Below are 21,439 nucleotides of genomic sequence, written 5' to 3' on the forward strand. Positions count from 1 at the left end.
AGAAGAAAAGGTGTCCAACACACGTGATAAATCAAGCCGGACCTTTGAAGGGGAAGGGGGGGGGGGTTTGAACAATGACAGGTGCATTAAATATTCATTATTGTGAGCAGTGGAGCTGGACATTTGGGATATTAAAACCAGAGCCGACGCAGCCGGTGTGGCAGTATTCATTATAGCGGCGGAGTTTTGTCCACTTGTGAGTTTTGATGTTGCAGCCAATATCTTTTGTGTGGCAGCATGGTCCCTCTGGCAAACACCGGACAGAAGAAGCGGAGAAAGAATAACGTGTTAAAAGGAGGGATTGGACAAGTCAATTACTGCAACCTCAGGGGAGGCTGGCAGCCTAGCTACAGTACAGACAAAGTAATAAGCAGTGATTTTCAGTCTCAGTCCCTTTACTGTAACCCAGCCGCATTGTGTGTGTGTGTGCAATGAGGTGTATATGATTTATGGACGACTGTGTGTGCAGTGCGAGTGTTGTGCATATTCGTAACCTGTGTATGCGTGTTTGTGCCTGTGTATGACACGCTAAGAAGAAATGTGTGCGTGTCTTTGAAACAGAGCCTTTATCTGGGTGTGTGTGTTCATTTATGTTTTTCAAGTTTTGTGGGATTGATTGTGTGACAAAAAGTGTTTACGTTTGTCTGTGTGTGTGTGTGTGTGTGTGTGTGTGTTGGGGGGGCTGTTTGTTATTCCTCTGCTTTCTTTTCCGCTGGGATGCTTAGATGCAGAATTAAAGTGATTTCTTTGTCAGCACTTTGCAAAAACCCACTGTGACTGTGTGTGTGTGTGTGTGTGTGTGTGTGTGTGTGTGTGTGAGTGTGGGACATAATGCTCTTTATGAGGCTTAAGCAAATACCAGAAAGACAGAGGTTAGATATCCTCATTAAAAAACAGAGATACTGAGGTTGATAATGAGGTAAACTTTTGGGGGGAAAAAAAAACAGGAACTTTGCAAGAGTGTGGGGCAACATGCTGATTTTGAAGTTATGATAATCTCCCAGAAAAAGAACAGCCCTGTGCTTTGGGCGCACATCAATTAAGAGTTTGTTCACAAAGTGGGGCAAAGCAAAAACAGCAGTGTTACCGGGAGGGAGGAGGGACTTGCTACCAAGAACATCACGTCATTCAGCTCCCTTCAAACTGCTACATATGGTGAAAAAAGACTAATCAAATACAAAATGTTTTTAAACATACAAACTACGGAAGGGATGACAGTCTCTGAGGTTATGCATGATTAACTGGTCTGCACTGTATGATTAATATAGCCTCTGACATGTCATATTAATACCTTGACTTTGCCCTGTTTTGGACCATCTTTCCTACTGCAGTCCTGGAAGTTTAACTCACTTTAGGTAAGCAGCTGCGCACTGCTTGTTATCAGATGTGGGGAAATTAAAATGAAAAATGCTGTTTGAACACACTTCAGATAATCTCACTTAAGCGTTTCTTGTTACTGTTGAGGCTAAAACAGCCCCAACATCTGTGGTTCTCTCCACATTTCAAGTTTTAAAGAAAGTGATGAAGACGCCGCACTAGAAAACTTAGACAAGTGACACAAAGGAGAGATTTATTTTCATCAAGAGGTTATCTCCAGGTCTGAAAAGTGAAACTTGTGTGGGGAGACTCCAATGGGTGCAAAAAGGAGTCTGACCGTACAGAGTGCTGCGGGGATAATATTCATTTGCAGGCTAATATGAAGGTTAATAATATCACTCTGGCTTCTGCGACAAAAAGTCAAAGGAATTTTTCAATTGGATTCTGGATTACTGAAAAAAAAATGCTCTGTGGCAAACACAAGTTCATTATACTTTATGTTTTGTTTAGAAGAATCTTCAAAATGACTACAACTTTCATGATTTTGGAAGGGTAAATGCAAAAAAAAAAAGCTAGACCATAAGTTAGGCTACAAATGAACATGTCTCAGTCACATTACTTCCACATGACAAGGCTGTGAAGCTGTTTAGTGTGAAGTAGTTGTGTAGTCTAATTTTGCCACTTGTTAGCAACCGTCTTGGTAAAGACAGAAGAATTCGTCAAAATTCAGGGGTACTGATGTGTTTTTTGTTGTTTTGCTATGAATTAAATTCTATTTTTATCTCATTTTCAGGTTGTACCTCTAGCTTCTGAACCCTAATGAGGCTGCCACTCAAAAATGTTTCTAATCTCCAACCCCAAAAATTTCAACTGAATCTTTTACGCTGTAGTTATTCTATTCTATTCTATTATTATATGACTTTAGTTTCTTCTAAAGCTTGAACACTAAATGGATTCACTAAGGGAAAATGCGTATTGAAACTTTCAAATATTCAGAATTGTTATTGATAGATAAATCAATATATTTGACAGCAATACGTTACAATACAGGGCAAATGACAGGAATGAATTGTTTTCTTTTAATACATGCCTTTTCAAAAAGTGTAGAGGCTGAAAATTATATTAAGGGTGTTGTGATTGATAGAAACACACACACACATCCACATATCACATTCGAAAAACCCTAATCACAACGCGTCACAAGATTTCGAGCCAGTACACTGTTTGAAAAGGCATGTATTAATAAGTAACAATTCATTGTCTTGATTTCTTAGGTCCCCTGTATTGTAACGTAGTGCTGTCAAAAATATGGATTTATTGATCAATATCAATACAGAAAAATTTAAAGTTTCAATAGTCATTTTCTGGAACCAGCAGTGGTTTCTTGCTTACTTGTGCTGTCTCATATAGCCTTGTAATGAAAAATATTTAATTTTATGCCCTTTTTTTGCCAAAATTTTTCAGATGGTATTGAAAATAGTGTCGAATATCATAATGTTTTTCAAGGTTTTGTATCAAAGTTAGAAATTTCAGTCTGTGCCAACACTATTGCAAAGAAAGATGTAGTTTCTACCAAAAATTATTAGCCTTTACAAATCAATTGCATGTGAACATAATTGGTAAGAGAAAGGTTAAACAAACCCCTCCACATTTCTTTCAGCAGAGGTCTGAGACATTTTCAGGCATCTTGGTGCCATTTTTGGTGTAAAGTAAGAATGAACAACCTGAAAATGAACTGGACTTAAGAAGTAAAAGCTCTGAATTTAAAATAAAAAAAAATCGAAATGCTGGGAGTGCTAGTTGTTCTGCAGGAGAAGTGAATTTTGGAACAGAATTTCTCAGCACTGCTGTTTGCGCCATTCAGAAATGACTGAATGGTGATGTTTGAAGGATTGATATGGAAAACCGAGAGAAGGGTGTGCGATGATGAAGGGAAGATAAACAAGCTGTGACAAACAAAAGTTCACTGGGAACGAGAGAGAAAGAGAGAGAGAGGGAGAGAGAGAGAGAGCACGCATTTATTCTTGGAAGACATTTAAGAAAACTAAATATATCACATCCAGGCGCAAAACCAATTCCAACTTAACACTGACTTGTGTTAAAATGTCTACTGTCAGCACTGCTAAACCAGCCCACTCCTGCTCTACACTCTTGCTACAGCCCAGTAGAGGAAACACACACATTCTGACACACACACACACACACACACACACACACACACACAAAATACATGGCGAGCAACTGGGTTCTTAGGTGCTCCGAAAGTGCACTCAGGCATTTTACAGTATTGAGGTCGGCCTCAGCCATGTTTTGCTGAGCTTCATCAATCTCCAAGAGCTGTTACCAACAAGCTGAGAGCAGGGGATGTGAAAGAGGTGGAGAAAGAGAGGAGAAAGCAGTTGCATTAGAGGGGAAGATGAAACAGGAGAATGAAAAGGGAGGGAAGAAAAGGGAGAAGGTGTGAAGGAGTGATGGAGTGAAAGAGGAGATGGTGTGAAAGGCAGGAAGCAAGACAGAAATGGAAGATGAGAAAGATGTGAAAATTAAGGAGACCACATATGGTGAGAAAATTGACACAGGAGAGAGGATGGAGAGGTAATAGATGTTGAGGCAAAAAAAAAAAAGAGGGAGAAGAAGGGAGTCAAAAATGAGAAATAATGAAGGATGGGTAAAAGCCGCTTTAAGGGAGAGAAGGAGAGAATCAGAAGGATAGAAAGAGAGGAGAGATACCAAGGTGGGAGGAAAATAAGCAGCTTATTAAAAGGGACCGGGCTGGAGACGGGGAGAAAAAGCAGCAGCAGCTTTTTCTTTCCTATCCTCCTGAGAAATCTGTGGATAATATGTTGCAGAGGAAAAACATTTTGCTTACCGCCCCTTAAAAACAGGCTTAACTAGGGAAAACCAAAAGGCACGGCGGAGAGAGATAAAACACGGCTGCTGACGGCAGCCGATTCAGCTGAGGCGCCGGACAGAACTGGGTTGGCGTCTTTATCACCTTATTTAACATAACGTGACATTTGGTGGGAGCCGTGATTCGCGCAGACTTACAGTATCATCTGGGTGTTTAGGTATTAGAGTTGTGCAAAAGGGAATGAAACCGCAGCCTTTTGCTTAATCCACTGGGCTACACGGAGAAAGAAACCCAATATTTAATGTGTTACAGCTGAGCCATTTTAGAATAAACACCATATATTAAAAAATAAATCACTATAGTTACAAAAACTACCCATCCACAAACATGCAAAAACAACCTGAAAGCATTTCTTGAAACTCACACAAGAATTAGGTCGATGCAAAACATTATCTGACCTCAAAGCCAGTTAAAGGAATACTTCAAACTGATCAATTATTCAGCCCATGTCACATTCAATTTGTCAAGAAAATTAGGTGAACGAAGAATCCAAACACAGCAGAAATTCTTGATGAATTGAAAGTTAAGGGGGTCAAATATCCAAACATCTGTGACTGATAATGCATGTTTAAAATATTTTTCACAAAATGCATGTTTGGGAAGTACTGAGCATACGGCTGGATATACTGCACGAGTAGTGTCAGAGTTTAACAGATGTTGTGATATAGCTTTGCTGTAGTTAAAAAAGGACCACATTTAATAATTTCAACAATAATTTATTCAATTTTCGTGACATCCTTTTAATCCCTGCATCATATAGTACTGTATATACTTATGTAAGTGAGTATTTATGTATGTATATATGTATTTATGTCTGTCTGTCTGTATATGCATGTATGTATATATGAATATACAGTATATGTATATAGTTTTCTTATCTTTTTTTGTTTTGTTTTTCTTTGTCTTCCCTTTGTTTTTAAGAACCTGAGGCTATTTGTGAAAAATATATTTTGAAAAGTTGTTTGATATGCTAAACATGACATTTTTTTTAATTTTTCCAAACATTGTTATACATTGGTATAAGAAATTCCATTTTCACAACATGTCCTTTCCAATTGTATGTTCATTTTGAAAACCTGAATAAAAAGAGTGAAAAAAAATTTGATACAATATTGCACCTTCAATGAATCGACCTTTTTTGGTGTATTACTAACAGAATATAGTTGTTGTGCAGCAAACAGGTATTTTATCACTTTGTGCCTCACGTGTGTCCGCCTCACAGCATGACTCCGAACAGGGGGAAGGCCAACAGTGTGGCTTCAAAGATAGTGACACACGCAGACAAGGCTTCTTATCACCGGGCTATCACTAAGTCATACTTTGGCCATCCCGAAGGAAGAGACGGGAGAGTGACAGAGGAAGATGGGGGAGAGAGAGGAGGAGAGAAAAAGAGAGAAGGAGGGAGAGAAAATGTCAAACTGTCTGGCCTTTTCTTGGCAATCCCACCTCGATGTCTGTCTGAGAAATTAATCTTCTGTCATCTTTAGATAGGAATCTTGCACTTATCTGTCTCCACCCACACCTCCCTCCGCCTCATCACTCCCTTATCCACTCAAACTCATTCTCTCTCCTTTTTAGATTTCTCATTTTCCCTTCATTTTTAAACATTCGCCCCTCTTCTTTGAACGGCACCTCCTGCCCTGATATTTGCAGCATCGTGTCTTCCTCTCTTTCTGAGGACACGATGCTCTTTCCTTCTCTGTTGAAGCCATTATCCCCTCCCTGGCTACTTATCTTCTATCTATATCCCTCCATCGGTCCGTCTCGGCCCGCAGCTCAACACACTGACATGCGCGCGCGCGCACACACACACACACACACACACACACACACACACACACACACACACAGAGCTCGATAGGGCCCTCACACACAGCTATCAAGCTTTCCATTGCTCTGTAAACTGTCATATTGTTATCAGCAGGACTGTGATGGTTTCTTTGGTCTCCTCCCTCATGGCTTTGGATGTAACACTATGTGGAACTGCACCTCTTATCTGCCGTAAGACAACCTTTTGATCATGCAGCTCAGCCCTTTCTAACAGGGACTGCGTTTGATATCTGAGCATCTATAATGCAATTTGAATTTTTTTTGTTATCTATTTGGCGATAAAGAAAACCATGAATGTGTGATGGGATTGCACTGGAGTCTATTTTTCTGTCAGTAGACAATTGTAATGGAGAGTTATCGTACCTGCTGCATTTGTTCTTCAGCAGGGTGATTTAAAGGTTTATTAAAAATCGGTTTGAGGAAAGATAAGACCCATGATAAGCTCTCAGAACTTGTTTTCCTACAAACAAAAAAACTGTTTGTTTCCACTTGTTTCAGTGTCATTTTATGTTTAAAGCTAGTGATTGTCACAAGTTTTTAGTCAAATGGGAGTCAAATCACTCCATTCGTTTCAATGAAAGACTGCTTTCAAGACTATATGACTCAAAATAAGACTAAGTGACTTCAGCTGACAATTTTACCTGGTGATACTCTGACAACCAGGACCAGGACTGGTGTCTGTGGAATACCACCACATTTAAGTTATCATGAGGTCAAAAGATTAAGAAGTTAAGAGATCATTTGACTGGCTCAACCTTTGCTGGAATGCAGATGCATCAGGTGACATACAGTTGGCCAACTGAGTGTAGAAACACTCCATAGATTACTTTGGCTACATTCACATTACAAGCAAAAGCGGACCATATCTGATTTTTTTTCTCTTATGTGACACAGGTATGATTTTTATCAGAGGAAACAGAAATCGGATATTTTCCAATCAGGTCTAGGCATATTTCAAATGTGGTCCTAACATCCGATACATATCCGATCACTGGCCATAAGACTACTGTGAGAACGGTAGTATCGGAATTCATGTGTGTTTTTGCACATACACATGATTTTTCCACTTCATACTTCACTGTGCAACACAAATCACTGACCATAAAGTGTCAGAGCGGTATGTTGAAACTACAGAGGGCTGCTATAGACAAACCGCTACTGCAGTGTGCTGCCCTATAGTCGCCAGCCAATAGAGCCCAAATGCCAGACACTTTCTGACAAGGACAGCTTGCCTACATGCTGTGACAGCATTGTCATGAGGCTGCAACAGAGATGTTGGAAAGTAGCCCTGGACATCCACTGGAAGAGCTGTGTCTCAGTGAAATCCTTCACATCACGACCACAGCACTCCTGACTCCTCCCACACCCTCCCGCTCAACAGAGCTACCAGCAAAATCTGCTAAATAACCTGTGAATTGAAAGAACATCTGCGTTCTCTTCAAAACAAGCAGTCATTGCTTCGAAGGGCATTTCTCCAAAAATGCATTACACACTTTCAAACAGAAGCACATGGCTGATTATTACGCTGAATGACATCATTGTAGCTTCCTACTATGACGATAATATGTGTTTACAAGTTTTGCAAGAAATATAGCTTTCTGGACATTTTTCCTTTTTAAAAAAAATAATTGTCAAGGTTGTTTTCCTGTCCCATTTTACTAATTTCTTATTCATTTCTTCACATTTTCAAGAACTTGGAATACTGGTTGAAAAGAAGACACTTGTGGAACTGCAAGTGTTCAAACATCCCACAACAGCAAAACTGTATGTGAGGAAATATCAGTCACCACAATCAGCCTGATGTTGTAAAAGATCAGTGACTGAAATATCAGTGGGAGATTTTTGGTAAAACTTTTAAACGACCTGTTACTAGATAAGTTTGGTCATCATACAATATATAAACAACATCCTGCTTAAATAATATTACCAGCTGCTTTAATCATATCTGGCTTGACTGGAGCTGCTATGAACCTTTAAAAGTCAGGAAAGACTGAGAGGAGGGACTGACGGGAAACAGAAAGGTTAAGATGCGTCTTGTGTTGTGGTCCTGAGCTGGTAAAAAAACGAATCCTTCTTTGAACAATTTTTTTTCTCCATTTCCCTCCCTTGATGTTTAGACCTGGCTTTAGCCTCTCACCCTACCTATGTGTCACATAAAAGAGTGCAGCAGATTTTACACCTTCCTAGACATTTAATTTCAGACACAATGTCCTTTGCCGCAGTGGACAGTCAGCATTGATGCATCAGCTGCAGCTGACAATTCTATAAACTCCCTCCTCACATATTTAGTTCTTTTTAACAGGAATGCCCAAAAATACGCATTAAAAGAGACCAAACAGGACACTTTCAGCATTGCACAAAATGTCTGCACAGTTATTTGGTAAAAGCACAAATGCTTTTAGGCTGTTTAGCACCTAAAAAGAGCCACAAAGACTAAATATCCCTCATGGTCTCTGTAGCTGTAGTCCACAGACTACATCATACATGCTATACTAATCTCAGTAGAATGCAAACTTTCCATAGTATTTTATTTTGTTCCTGTTTTTTGAGCACATAAATCACTGGTATGAAATGATTGGTCTGCATGTACTTGATTGTAAAGGTAGAATGTTTAATGATGCTTTTCATCATATAGCAACAAAAACAAAGCAACTGGACCAAAACAACACATTAATATGAAGTGTATATTAAGATAAAAAGCTGTTGTAAGACAGACTGTCACAGACTTATAGAGGAATTCACTCGAGCGGAATGAAAACTTAAAGTTGGGACTTTTGGAAGGAATTGATTTATGCTGATGATAACTAAACCTGTCATTATTAACACCACCATCAATGAGGTGGATCTGGTTTTACAGGTGTGGTTGGGTCTATTGATTGTGGTAAGTCTAAGATCAGGTTTGGACAAGCATTTTTCAGGCTACAATCAGTTCAGGGTAAAGATTGATCAAACTGCTGGTAACGGTGGGTTTATACTAAGTGGGATGAACAATGAAGCTGAAGTGGAAGTGCAAAAAACAGCGGTTCCTCTGATGGCCACTTGAGGCTGGCTCCAAGCGCAAGTCAATCCTCATAGGGTCCCATGTTAAAATGTCCAACTTTACAGCAGAAAAAAAACATGTTTACAGCCTGGTACAAAAAACGGTTTTGGTCTCTAGAGCTAACTTCAGCATTCATGATAACTGTACGAAGGTGAACTGTTACTCACTTTTTTTGCATTTTATTAAGTCTTCAAGTTATGTATAACTGAGGAGGTGGCTGCAGTCTCGTGACAAGTTAAAACTAACTGGTGACGTTGGTTAGGTAATGTAAGAGTGGCATAATCCCAGATTCACAGAGTATAGGCGTCACTATTTCAATGAGTTCTAAATTCATTAAGGTGACATAACATTTTGGTTGCCTAAAAAAGTCTTGCTTAGCATTTTTTTTGTTATATATATATTTTTATGCCCTTTTCTTGAGCTGTGAATGGCAAGGTGGGACGGATATGCTAGTGTTAGTGAGTTAGTGATTGCTTTCTGGGAAGTGGTATTAACATTAAATAGGTACTTAGCAGCGCTGAAGATGGACATGAAAAGACCAAAAATATTATAATTATGTGTTATATGTGTTGTTTTTATGTTGAATAAATAAAAAGTAAAAAATAAAAATATCCTCTGAGGGCCCTGACACACCAAGCCAATGGTCGCCATTGGTCAATGTTACGCTATTATATATCCTGTTATGCAAGCACAAAACGCATGTTAAGCATGTTAAAGTGTGACCTTTTGACGGAGCCACAGACAAAGTAAGGCAATGCAACAGCCTGTCTTGATCGCCACTAGTTCTTTGATGTCAGTTTGGTGAGTCTGGGCTTTAAGGAGTCGGATGTTCACCCTTTCTGTTAAGTGCATTTTGTCTTGATAGTTTTTAGCCTGTGCTACCCTATAAATTTGCATTAGTATTATCAAACTTAACCATAGTTGTAAATGCATCATGCTAACCAAGCTTGTGGCTAGCGTTTGGGTTATCTCCCCCCAGTCTTGTAAATATGGTAACTTCCAAAAATCCAAATGGTGATGGCCAAAATGCCAAACTCAAGGCTTGTCTATTACATGTCTATTATTTTATAGAGCCTGTGGTTCATATATGCATAGTAAAATACCAAAAACATACTGCGGAGCATCAAATCATTCATCACGTGAGACACAACTCCCTGATGGCATTTTGTTCGAGTTCAACAAAGCAAAGCTGAAATCTTCAGTGTTACATGTGAATACATCCATCCAACAAGCTGTCTGGTGCAAAGCTGTAGTGTAAACCAGACAGCACAGAGAGGAGGATGCAGGGTAAGAGGATGAGAGGGAGGGAGGGGTGGAAGGACAAGGAGAGATGCTTACGTGTTTCTCGCCTTCGATCCTCTTGTCAGCCTGTTGAACAGCCTCCAGGTACTTAAAATGCATCTCCATCAGTCGATCAACCTGGAGAGAGAACAAAACAGACAGAGAGAAAGCGAGAGAACTCCGTAAGAAAATAAGAGAAATATGAAAACAAGAGAGCACAAACAAGAGACAAAACAAGATGAGACTTGATTCTTTTTAACCAGTTGCCGCCAATCTTAAATTGTTATGTGGAGGGTTCATTGAGAGCAAAACAAAGACATGCAAATACACAATTTCTAAGATTCTAATTTGTTATATTATAATAACGTCAAAGACATTAAACATCCCTGTTAAAATTAACAAGGAACTGAGACAGTGGATGCTGGAAATGAGACTCTGGGATGGCTCAGCGGTGAAGAAGACATCCACGTTCGATTCGCACCTCACACAGTTTTCTACATCAAAAGTCAAGCATCCTATTAAAATGGCCTTGAGCAACACACTGAATTGAGACATTTTTTGCATATATGAGGGGAATAGTGGGAGCAACAGGAAAATCTTGCAGCTGAGGTGTCAGGTTTGATATTTTAATCACTTTCTGAAGTTGTGTAACATGGCAGAACAGGCATACAGGTACAGAGTGATGCAGTGACTGACTGAGTGACCTGAATGTGAACCTGAATGTATTTAATGTGCCTTGCAAATGTCTGCCTCTTACCTCTGGGAAAAATAAGCTCAGAATGATACAGACTCAAATACAGTCACTTTATGATAATCGCACATTTTATCTGGAGATTTGTTGCAACCAAGTCTTGTGTGTAACTTCTGACGCCTCATATGTCTTTAGAAGCCTGCTTAAAAAATGTGTGAGTGCTGATCAACACCAAAGGCAACAGCATAGCTTAAAAATGATTGCTAGTTGACAAATGAAATAATTGGTAATTAAAGAAATGTATGAATTATAAAGTCGGATAGTTTTAATTGTTGTTTATTTGTTATTATTTAAAATGTATTTCATTGTTATTTTAATTTAACTTTTTATTTTTTAGCATTTATTTATGGATTTATTTTTTTGTCTGGCCGTAAATGTATTAATGATCCAATAGTTGAAAGTGGGAGGCTGGGTCAAACTTGTTTCAGATGTATCATATTCAATTCATTCATATACATATTCATTTTTATATTGTATATGCTTTTTGTGATATATTAGGAAAATAAAGACCTTGGTTTTTTTTTCTGATTTCTGAATTCTGATTTTCTTTACTGTCTATTTTATCATTACTGTACAGTCAAAGTATCAACTTTTGTGTCCCCAAAAAGAAAGAAGAAATATATCAATTGTATACAGTCTTCCCATCTATACATGTTTAAGATACCTGCATAAATATTAACATTGAAAATAAGCCCAACATCCAAGTTCACTATAGATAATGAAGAATAAATTATTAATGGGTGGTCCAAAACCACCAAGCACTGTGCGATAGAAACAAAACATTGTTTTTGCAAACTGATCCATTTAACTCAAAGTGTGTGTGAATGAAAAAAATGTAGAGTTGCAGTTATATTATTTTCATTATTGATAATCTTCAGATTATTTACCCAATTACTCGATTAATTTAACAAAGTCTATAAAACATCAACAAGAAGTGAAAAAATTGCTCATCTGGGACCATCTCAGAGCCCAAATTGCTATTTTTGTCCATAGACAGGAGAGGGATAGCAGCAGAAAACAGGCAGAGGATGATAAAAACTAACCTTCTCACAGTCGTTCTCTGTGAACTTGTTGAGGAGTCTGCTTCTCTGCTGGGACTTGAGATTTCTCAGCATGGAGGCGATGATGGAGCACACGTGTTCTAAGAAAACAAAAGTGAGAAATTAAGCTAAAATGTTTCCTTGTTTATATCACAGAGACAATATCTTAAACATTTTCTAAATAAGTTCCTCCCATTCTGGTGTCCTCAGTGAAAAATTATTTGGGGAAAAAAACACGTACAGTAGTCAATCAGTAACTTTACACCTGAGGCATGGTTTGTTTGTGAAAATGTTGATATTAATTTGGGATCTATGAAATGGCTGGATTGCTAGCTTGTCTTGTTGTTAAACATACTGTCAAATAATATTTACTGTTTGTCAACCGTACCTGATGTAATTGAATTAAAATACTGTGACAAGTGGCTTCTATGAGCTGAGGAGACTGGAAAAGTACCCTGTTGTGTATTTAAGATGTAACTTGTGATGTTCATGCTTTGAATTTGATTAATTTTCCTGTGTCAGTGATGCCTCCCCTTGTCGGGCCCTTGGTTATTCATCACACCCTCAGGGTGCAGCGAATCATCAGGCCAAGTGGAATTGAAGCTTAACCATCAATTGGTCTAAAAATTTCCTCTGTAGCAGCTGCTTCTCTCATCCATTTGATCAGCTCTGATTAGATCAATGGGCTAATTATCAACCCCACTAATCAAACTCCACTAATAAACTCAGAAAGAGCTCCACCTGCATTGTAGTATTGGACCCGCAAAAACCTCTAACTATCGAGAGGGGACACAGAATGATACTATGGAACAGACACACATACACACACACACACACACACAAAAATGTAAAGAATACTGACGCTATGCTATATTAAGCTATGATGTAATTTTTCTAATGATATATTTTCAGAATCTTATACTTCGACAGCTATGATAAACTTTCTTGACTTGTAATATTATCTTTTAAATTCAAAAAACATCATATGTGTAAATCATGGAAAAATTCAAATGCGATCAAAAAGTTATTTGTTTCTGGCCGTTAACAAGCGTACATACTTTTTTCTAAAATGAGGTTCCATGGTGGTCAGCTGGAAGGAGAGGGGCTTTGCCTCTTTATAGTTACATTTTATGAAATGTTTACTTAGATGAGATCTTTATACATGCATATTTCTATTCTTTATGGAATCACTGAATGACTCTATCCACTAATTCTCTTAAGCAAACACATATAGTATGTAAGTGTCCTACATGGTAACTCATCATCAAAGAGATCACTGTGTATCTCAGTTAACCCAACAGGTGCATGTGCTTCAACTAACACAAAAGCTACTCTTATGTTCCTCGTTTAAAACAGCAAACTCAAAAAAACCCAACCGATCACTGCACAGCTTATTCACACCCACACCCACAGCCCCCAGAAAGAGCAAATCGATTAGCATGTGATAATTTGCAATTACAGCACACAGCCAGCTAAGCATGGATACAGAGAGTGCACAGAACAAGAGGAGGAGAAAATGTTAATGAAATTTAGAAATCAATTTTCATTTTAGGGCATGCTGGAACATGCAGAACCGTTTTGGCTGTGGCTGAATTACATTTCTCACAGTGATAGAAATTTGTCTGGAGCAGCTCTGGGGCCATTTAGCAAGGGGGGGAGGTCTAAAAACATGTTAATTGGCCAAATTAGCAACAAAAACTAGTTAGTCCCGTTGAGTGCCCTTGTTAACCTAATTCATGCTATGTAAAATGTGTTATCTCATTCAAAGACCTTCTTCCTCACAGGCATCACCAGTAGGTGACAATCACAGTGTAATATTTCTTTATGATATTGAATGAACAATACACCATGCACACAGGGGGGACAGAATATGACAGTGTAAAATCTCTGGATATAGAGAGTGGGGGAAAAATGTAATTGGACTTTATCAACAAGAGGTCAATATCCTCTCTCATTGAGGCTTTGCAGTTGCTAAGCAACAAGAGTACAGGAATCAATCCCATTTCTGCTTTTTAAAAGGGGTCTTGTTTGCTGTCAGCTCGCTTTGTGCAGTCCCCTACGACCCGCAGCGCGCGTTCTCACAAGCCTTGAGTGGGCTGAGAAAAGTGACAGCTAATGTCAAATCCTTAAAAATATACAGACATCCATCTGTATTAGTAATTTTACTGAGAGCACAGAAAGGAAGAAACATGTCTGAAACAATACAACAAAAAGCCTGGAGCTGTGTTTGTAAAGAAAGATCCATTAGAAAATATCTCCTACCAAAAGCTGAAGTAAATCAATTTTTTGCTAATTACAGCTGAATCAATGACCCATAATCATTTGACTGAAAGAACAAACTGTTGATTTGAATGCTTGAAACACCTGTGTTCTCCTTTTTACTATTAAAGTGAAACCCTCACCATATCCCAAAAACATCCATATCACATGGATTACAATGAAATTTTATAGCCCCCAAAAGGTGATTTTGGTGATCCTCCTCTTTTTCCAGTAGCACTGCCATGGATGTATTTAAAAAAAACTGGATATAGCATAGTGGTGGGGCCCAGTTCATTCCTATTAGAGCTGCTTGGTAGTGCACAAAGCAAAAAACGCTCTATTTCCACAGTATAAAAGTACCTGAATCTTCAGCATTATGGGGCCCATTGAGCATGTGCACTACTGTCCCGCTAGCTTGAATGGCGATCAAATAATTTAATTCTTATGGCTCTTTCAGACTTTCCAAATGTCATTGAACTGAATGGATTAAATCTTGATAGTGAAATGAACCATTTCACAGAAGTTTCACAAAAATGCTCACAAAAATGTATCCATTGACTCACTGATATCTCTCTCCCTATGTAAGTCAATGGGAAAAAGCCTTTCTGGGCCCCATGGCATCACTTGACAGTGTTATTCCATTTGCTTTAAATCCCAATGCTTTTCCTGGGGTCTTGAGCACGACAAGAAGTTGATATTTTCAGTTGAGGATACTCATGTATTGGTGATCCAACAGCTTTTTAAGTGGTGCCATCATTAGGTCAAAATTGTCTTAGTTTTGGTTTATGACCAAACTCCATTAACTTCTGCTGCATATTATGTTTAGTGCTAAACACTAGCAAATGTCATGCCAACACCCTAAACTAAGATGATTACTATGGTAAACATATCTTTTAAACATCAGCTTGTCAGTATTGTCACTGTTAAAATAATAGCTGACAGGATTTAGCTCAAAACCTAGATACAGTTTCACAGAGCTGTTATATGGCTAGAAATTCATATATCATTTTCCACAAAGATAAGTGCATGTATGTTGTTTTTTTTAAACACAGGAAAACCCGTTAAAAATAGGCAATAGACTCCTTCACCATTGCCATAAGACCAGAGCGTCTTTTGTGTTTTTGTTTTATTGTGTCAGTTTGCCTGAAAACATGGTTAGAAAAAAGTAGAAAGAAGCACGGAGGCCAGTGAAAATGAGAGTTACTTGGGTTTTTTTTAGCTGTTTTACTGAATGAGTCTCTCTTTCAAACTCAGTGCTAAATACATTTTCAACAGTACAGTTCTACCTTTAAATAATACTATGAACTTTTTTGTGTGCATGTTTCTGCACATGACGTCTACTTCCAAAACTGCATAGCTCTTAGCATTTTAAACTAGATAAATTGTGCTTATTTTTTAACAGAATTTTTCAGATTTTTAATGAAATTTTTTATTTTCTATATTTATGTTTCTTGACTTTTTTTTAATATGGATTTTAGTGTTTGATTTAATTTCAGGGTTAAACTAAATGTTTTTATTCATTAGTCACAGCAGCATCACCTCTTTACATTTCTGCATGATCATAATCATAGCTGCACATCAGAAGAGCAGATAAAGTATAAATGCACTTCAGAGTTTTACTGGCTCCCTAGGTGGTTGACTGGTATTACATGTAGATAAAACTGTATGCTGTAGTTGTACATTTATTAGTTTCAGTCCAAGGTTCTCCTATTTTAATGTAGACAACCTTATTTCCTGTACACAATGACAAGGAGGCTAACTGCCATTTCCGAAAGGACGCTACTTTATCAACTTGATCCGAGTGGTAATTGATGTCGCCACCTCCACGCCCTGCCGGCGAGGCTATTGATCGCTGGATGTGGAATGTTCTCTCCAAAGAGTTTAAAACTGAACAGCAACTGCTCTGCTGAGATTCTTGAAAGGGTGGAGACAGAATTACAACTTGGGTACAAGATGGAGGGCAAGGCTTGGTAAAAGAGTCTTAGGAAAGGTGTCTAATCAATACTTCATTTACATGCTTTGCTTCACACTTGAATCTTAGTAGAAAAAACAAGAAACAAACAAGAAAACAAGGACAACTACCATCCGTGAAACAAGCAACATCTCTCAAAAGGTCATGACAAAACAGGAATAATTAAAAACATATTACAGCTTTTACCTTCAAAATGTGACTAAGCAAGACCAATTTGTTGCACAGTGCTGTCACACATACTGTCTGGTGTTTGAAATACAGCTTGATGACCATTAATGGACTGTACTGCAACTTATCAGATGACAATTAAATTATAATTTGATTATAATAATTTGCAGAGCTGGGCCAAGCCCAGCAGCTCACTACACACCGATCAGCAAAAATATCAAAACTACTGACGGATGAAGTGAATAACATTGATCACTGATCGTTACAATGCTATGTTCTGATGGGAAACCTTACCTCCTGGCATTCATGTGGATGCCTCCTGATACACATCACCTACCATTGCAAACCAAGTACATATCCTTTTTGCAAGCGGCTCCTCGGCAGGACAATGTGTTGCGCCCCTCAGTAATGGCCTGAATAATGTGACGGAGAGCTCAAGGCATCGACCTGGCCCTCTAAATTCCTGATCCCAACTTGATTTAGCATTCTAGGGTTCTGGCGGTGCCCCAGAGGTCTTGTGTCCATGCCTCAACAGGTCAGAGGCCCCAGTGTGGATAGGACTTGGCTCTAAACTCTTCTGAACTTCTGTGGTGTCTGGTACTAGGGCATTGGATGCAGATCCTTTAAGTCCTTTAGTGGTGCAAGGTAGGGTACTGGCACATCCCAAGCATGCTCGATCGGATTGGGATGTGGGAAAATTGGAGGCCAAGTCGATGCCTTTATGGTGTGGCATGGCGCATTGTCCTGCTGCAGGGGCCACTGCTATCAGAGATTGCCGTTGCCCATGAGAGGAGTACTTGGTGTGTTTGGATAGGTGGTGTGTGTCAAGTTGCATCCACATGAATGCCAGGACCCAAGGTTTATCACCAGAGAATTGCATTGTCAAGTGTTAGTGGTTTTAATGTTTTGACTAACTGGTGTTCGTGTTGGCTGTGTTGTATGATGTGACAATAGCATCAAAGGCTGACAATCACTATTACAGCTAATTTAAGAATAGTTTGTTCGAGTGCTGGAAAAGAAAGGCAAATAGAGCATTTTATGGTTAATGCAACACCTACATGGTGTTAATGACAGCACAAACCAGTGCTGCAACTGACAATCACATACACAAGGAATTCCCATGGAGCCAACATCTTAAAAATGGAAACCACTACAACTTCTGAGGTGACGATAGCATTCATAGAGACCTCCATAGAGTTTCGTCTTTAAGAGGAAGCACAAAGCTCCGCACTTACTGCACAGACCCACAGTATCACAAACGGTGTGAGCATTATGATGTATGAGCAGGAGAGAACTTGCCTTAACATCACTTTAACATCCACTTGCTGTAAACTGAAACTGCCTCAAAAATTGCCAACAATGAAAGAATGTTGTTCGAGTTTGCATTTCCAAAAGGACATACTTCAAACCCACCCATCACTTGAAACTACTTCACAGCACTACACAAGTCCTCTGTCAATTTTTGTGTGAGGTATATTTGCATTAAGATAGCACTATGCATGTCCAAATGCTGATGTTCACTCATCCTCCACTAATCACTGACCACTTGCTTCATCTTTGCCCCAGGGAATTCATAGCAGTAAGTTAACATGCAAATAACCCTGAGTGCCCTTGATTCGTTTATTGATTGACAGCTGAAGGAAGTGCTGTGTAGTTCTGAATGACAGAAGAGAACAGATAGGTGGTACTTCAACGAGAGACTGGACTAACTGTGCCCTGGGGAGAGCAATCAGCCTCCCGGCACCACAGGCTAACCTGTCAGGGGTTATAGAGACTCCATTCACTATCTGAAGGAGCACGAATGAATTCTGACTCTGAAGTCTCAGGCTACATCCACACTAATACAGTTTTGTTTTAACATGAGATCGATCTTCATACAGACAAGCATTTTATCACAGTTTCAGAAATAATCTCTGTTCATACTAACATGCCTAGAAACACATTAATGTACACTGGTCATGTGTAACAGTAAAAACAAAAGGCAGATTCTCTGCTCTACAGTTGGTTGCTTAGATACGGAAAACACTACGGAGGTGGCATAAAGTAAGAGAGATCTAGATGATTGGACCTACAAAAAGATGGAAGTGCTACTGAAAGTAACACAAGTATGAGGCAGTCAATGAGGCAGAAAACAGATTGTGGGTCATTGCAAATCCAATACACACTTACACATTAGAGCTGTACTGGGAGCACTATCCAATACCAGAGACGGTCAAGGCAATGGGAGAGGAGTACCCACACAAGAAAGATAAAATCACAAAAGGTAGTTGGACCAAGCTATAATGTTTTCACTTGGCTTGATATGTCATGACTGATAAAACCCAATTGGAAAACAAACGTGAGTTTACACATCATTGTTTCCAAAAGTTCACTTCTCCGCTTGTCCAGACTAAAACATAAACCTCAAATTTTCAAACTAAAACGGGGTTAGTAGTGTTTCCACGGTCTCCTTTATATGGGTTCCATGAAAATTAGTCTCCATACTGGTACCATGGACTGCTTACTTACACCCTGAATGCTGTGCAGACACTGAAACAGTCTCAGGGCTCATGTTTGATAAATCTGCAATGTTAAGCACAGCAGACTTAATCCCAATAGTTCTTGGGCTGCAAAATGTACTATTAATGGGGCATTTCCACTTCAGAAACTTTCCGCAGGAGCCAAGTACCTTCTGAGGACGTATTCAACTAAACTTATGTTGAACTTAATTTTTGTCCTATAGTTCCTTGTGGCAAAAAAAAACAAAACACTTTCTGAAAGTTAAAAAAAAAACAATATGGATGGAAGTTTCAATGTTATTGACTGGTCAAACATACAAACACTGCTGTTGTTTTTTAATTGTCATTGATCTAATTTGCCTAATGTTCACAGTTTTTCAGATGTGGTGCTAGCACAATAAAGATTACACAGACTTTTGGTCCCTAGTTTCTTTTCTGAGATTTATTCCTCCAGTTTCATAGTTTGTAGACCTTTCTTGGTCGAACTTGGGCTACTTGGGAGCAAAGCCGTTTTGTTCACCAGACAGTTCAGGGACAAGATCATGAACTAGATTATTGTGATCAAAATGTGAGAAAAGTTCCAGAGTTCTGGAAAACGGTTCCTGGAAATTGTTGTTTTGAAAATGGCCACAGGGCAGCTCTCCACTACTGAATATTTGTAATGCTGTATATTCCAGTGTTTACTAAATGCAGCATCACATACACTGTACAAAGTATGAAAGCCCAGTCTACATTAAACAGAATGGCTGCTTTTATCTTAAGAGATACTCTGTGACTACAGAGGGAACATTTTTCACATATTTCTTTCTGTCTAAACAAGACATTATGGCTTTCATTCACATTTCCTATGAAACATACAGCATGTTATAATTTAAGTTCCTCCTCAAAACAAATATGAAAAGGTTTTTGTGCAACTGAAATTTAGTCATCCCTTTCTGTAGTGAGAAATAATGTCAATGTGTTTTTGCAGATAGACATTAGTGGTGCACATTTAAATTTTTGCTGTTGGTGTCTAGTTCAACAAGCTAAGGTTCAAGACAGGTCGTGTGTTCATGGCTCAAGTTACGTAAGGAGGAGCTTTTAGCAGAAAAGCTAATTTGGTTGTTGTTCAGAGTCTTTGGCTCTTGCGTTGTGTTGCAGGATGCTGTCTGGCTCAGTGGGATGTCTGCTTTGCCAATGGTTGGGTCCATCCAAATGTAGTATAATTTTTTACAGAATTTCCAGGAAATCGGCAAAAGAAAATGTGAATTTAAGTGCTTTTCCCTCCACTATAGTGATGCAAATATTTGGCCATATTCATGCTCAAGTCAGAAAAAGAGAAAGTGCAAAGAGATGACGTCGTTAACAATGCCAGCCAAACCTCAAATGAAGGAAAACAATAGATATAATAATGGAGCTCTGTGTGCATACATATATGGCATGTAAAAAGCCTCCAGACTCAACAAGGAGAGTTTGCGTTTAGTTAAGGCCTTTACAATGACAATACATTCAATACAATCACTCATCATGTGTTCCCTGAATCTGTCTCTACTGCACTTATCAATACACCAACGTTTTCACCTTTGCAAGCGTAGCAACTGTTTGTTTTTTCTTGAATATTTGTGTGTGTGTGTGTGTGTGTGTGTGTGTGTGTGTGTGTGCGTGTGTTTCCGCTCGGCTTTCATTATGCACAAATTGAAAAAGGCCATGAAAAGAGGCGGATGTAAATGCACCTTATTGTTACTGCTTCATGTAAATACTGATTGGCTGTGTCAAATTAAGGGTCTCCATCTATGTAGACAGATACCAGAGCATCTAGTTAATGCAAAACTAGGGGTGCCATCATGATACCATAAAATATTAAATATATATTGCTCTTGGTTTCTACATTTTTTTTCTTAAAGAGGAACACAGGAAAAGTGATTTACAAAGCAGATGTGTGTGCTGTGGCAGACAAAAGAAAACGCAACTCAATTTCAGTTGGACTTTCCTAAACTGCTGAGTGATACATTTCACTTCCAGTGTTGATCCTATCCTGTCCTCAACAGAATATTAAGCAACCTGAAGAAAAAGCATTTTATATACAACTAAATATACCACAGCATGTTTCGTCAGCATATGAGTTTGCAGAGATAGAACAAGATCAATCCCCACCAGAGGAAAAGACCAAAAGTGAAGATGTTAATTAGATGTGTCTTTACACAGGGATCTAACAGCAAATCTCTCCCTCTGAAACACACTAATAATAGGATTACACAGCATGACTCTGACAACACAGATTACAATCAAACTTGAATCATGTAAAAAAATGTTACTGATCTCAATCTGAGCCAAAGGCGCTCAGTGCCGGGAGGGGAGATGATCAAATGAGAGCTTCATTTGATTCTCTGCTT

The 21,439-nt window shown here is 38.7% G+C and overlaps 1 protein-coding gene across 1 annotated transcript in view; it reads right to left on the bottom strand.

The window, feature by feature from the left end:
• Window positions 1-21,439, bottom strand: part of ctnnbl1 (catenin, beta like 1) — a 73,255-nt gene that overhangs the window by 19,017 nt on the left and 32,799 nt on the right. Inside the window, exons 12-13 of the mRNA XM_042492586.1 lie at window positions 12,174-12,271; window positions 10,437-10,517 (exon numbers count right to left, since the gene is read on the bottom strand). Of these exons, the coding sequence (XP_042348520.1) occupies window positions 10,437-10,517; window positions 12,174-12,271 (179 nt within the window). The remainder of the gene's footprint in view (window positions 1-10,436; window positions 10,518-12,173; window positions 12,272-21,439) is intronic.

The sequence above is a fragment of the Plectropomus leopardus genome, chromosome 8, assembly GCF_008729295.1.
Source record: "Plectropomus leopardus isolate mb chromosome 8, YSFRI_Pleo_2.0, whole genome shotgun sequence".
Classification (NCBI taxonomy): Eukaryota; Metazoa; Chordata; class Actinopteri; order Perciformes; family Serranidae; genus Plectropomus; species Plectropomus leopardus.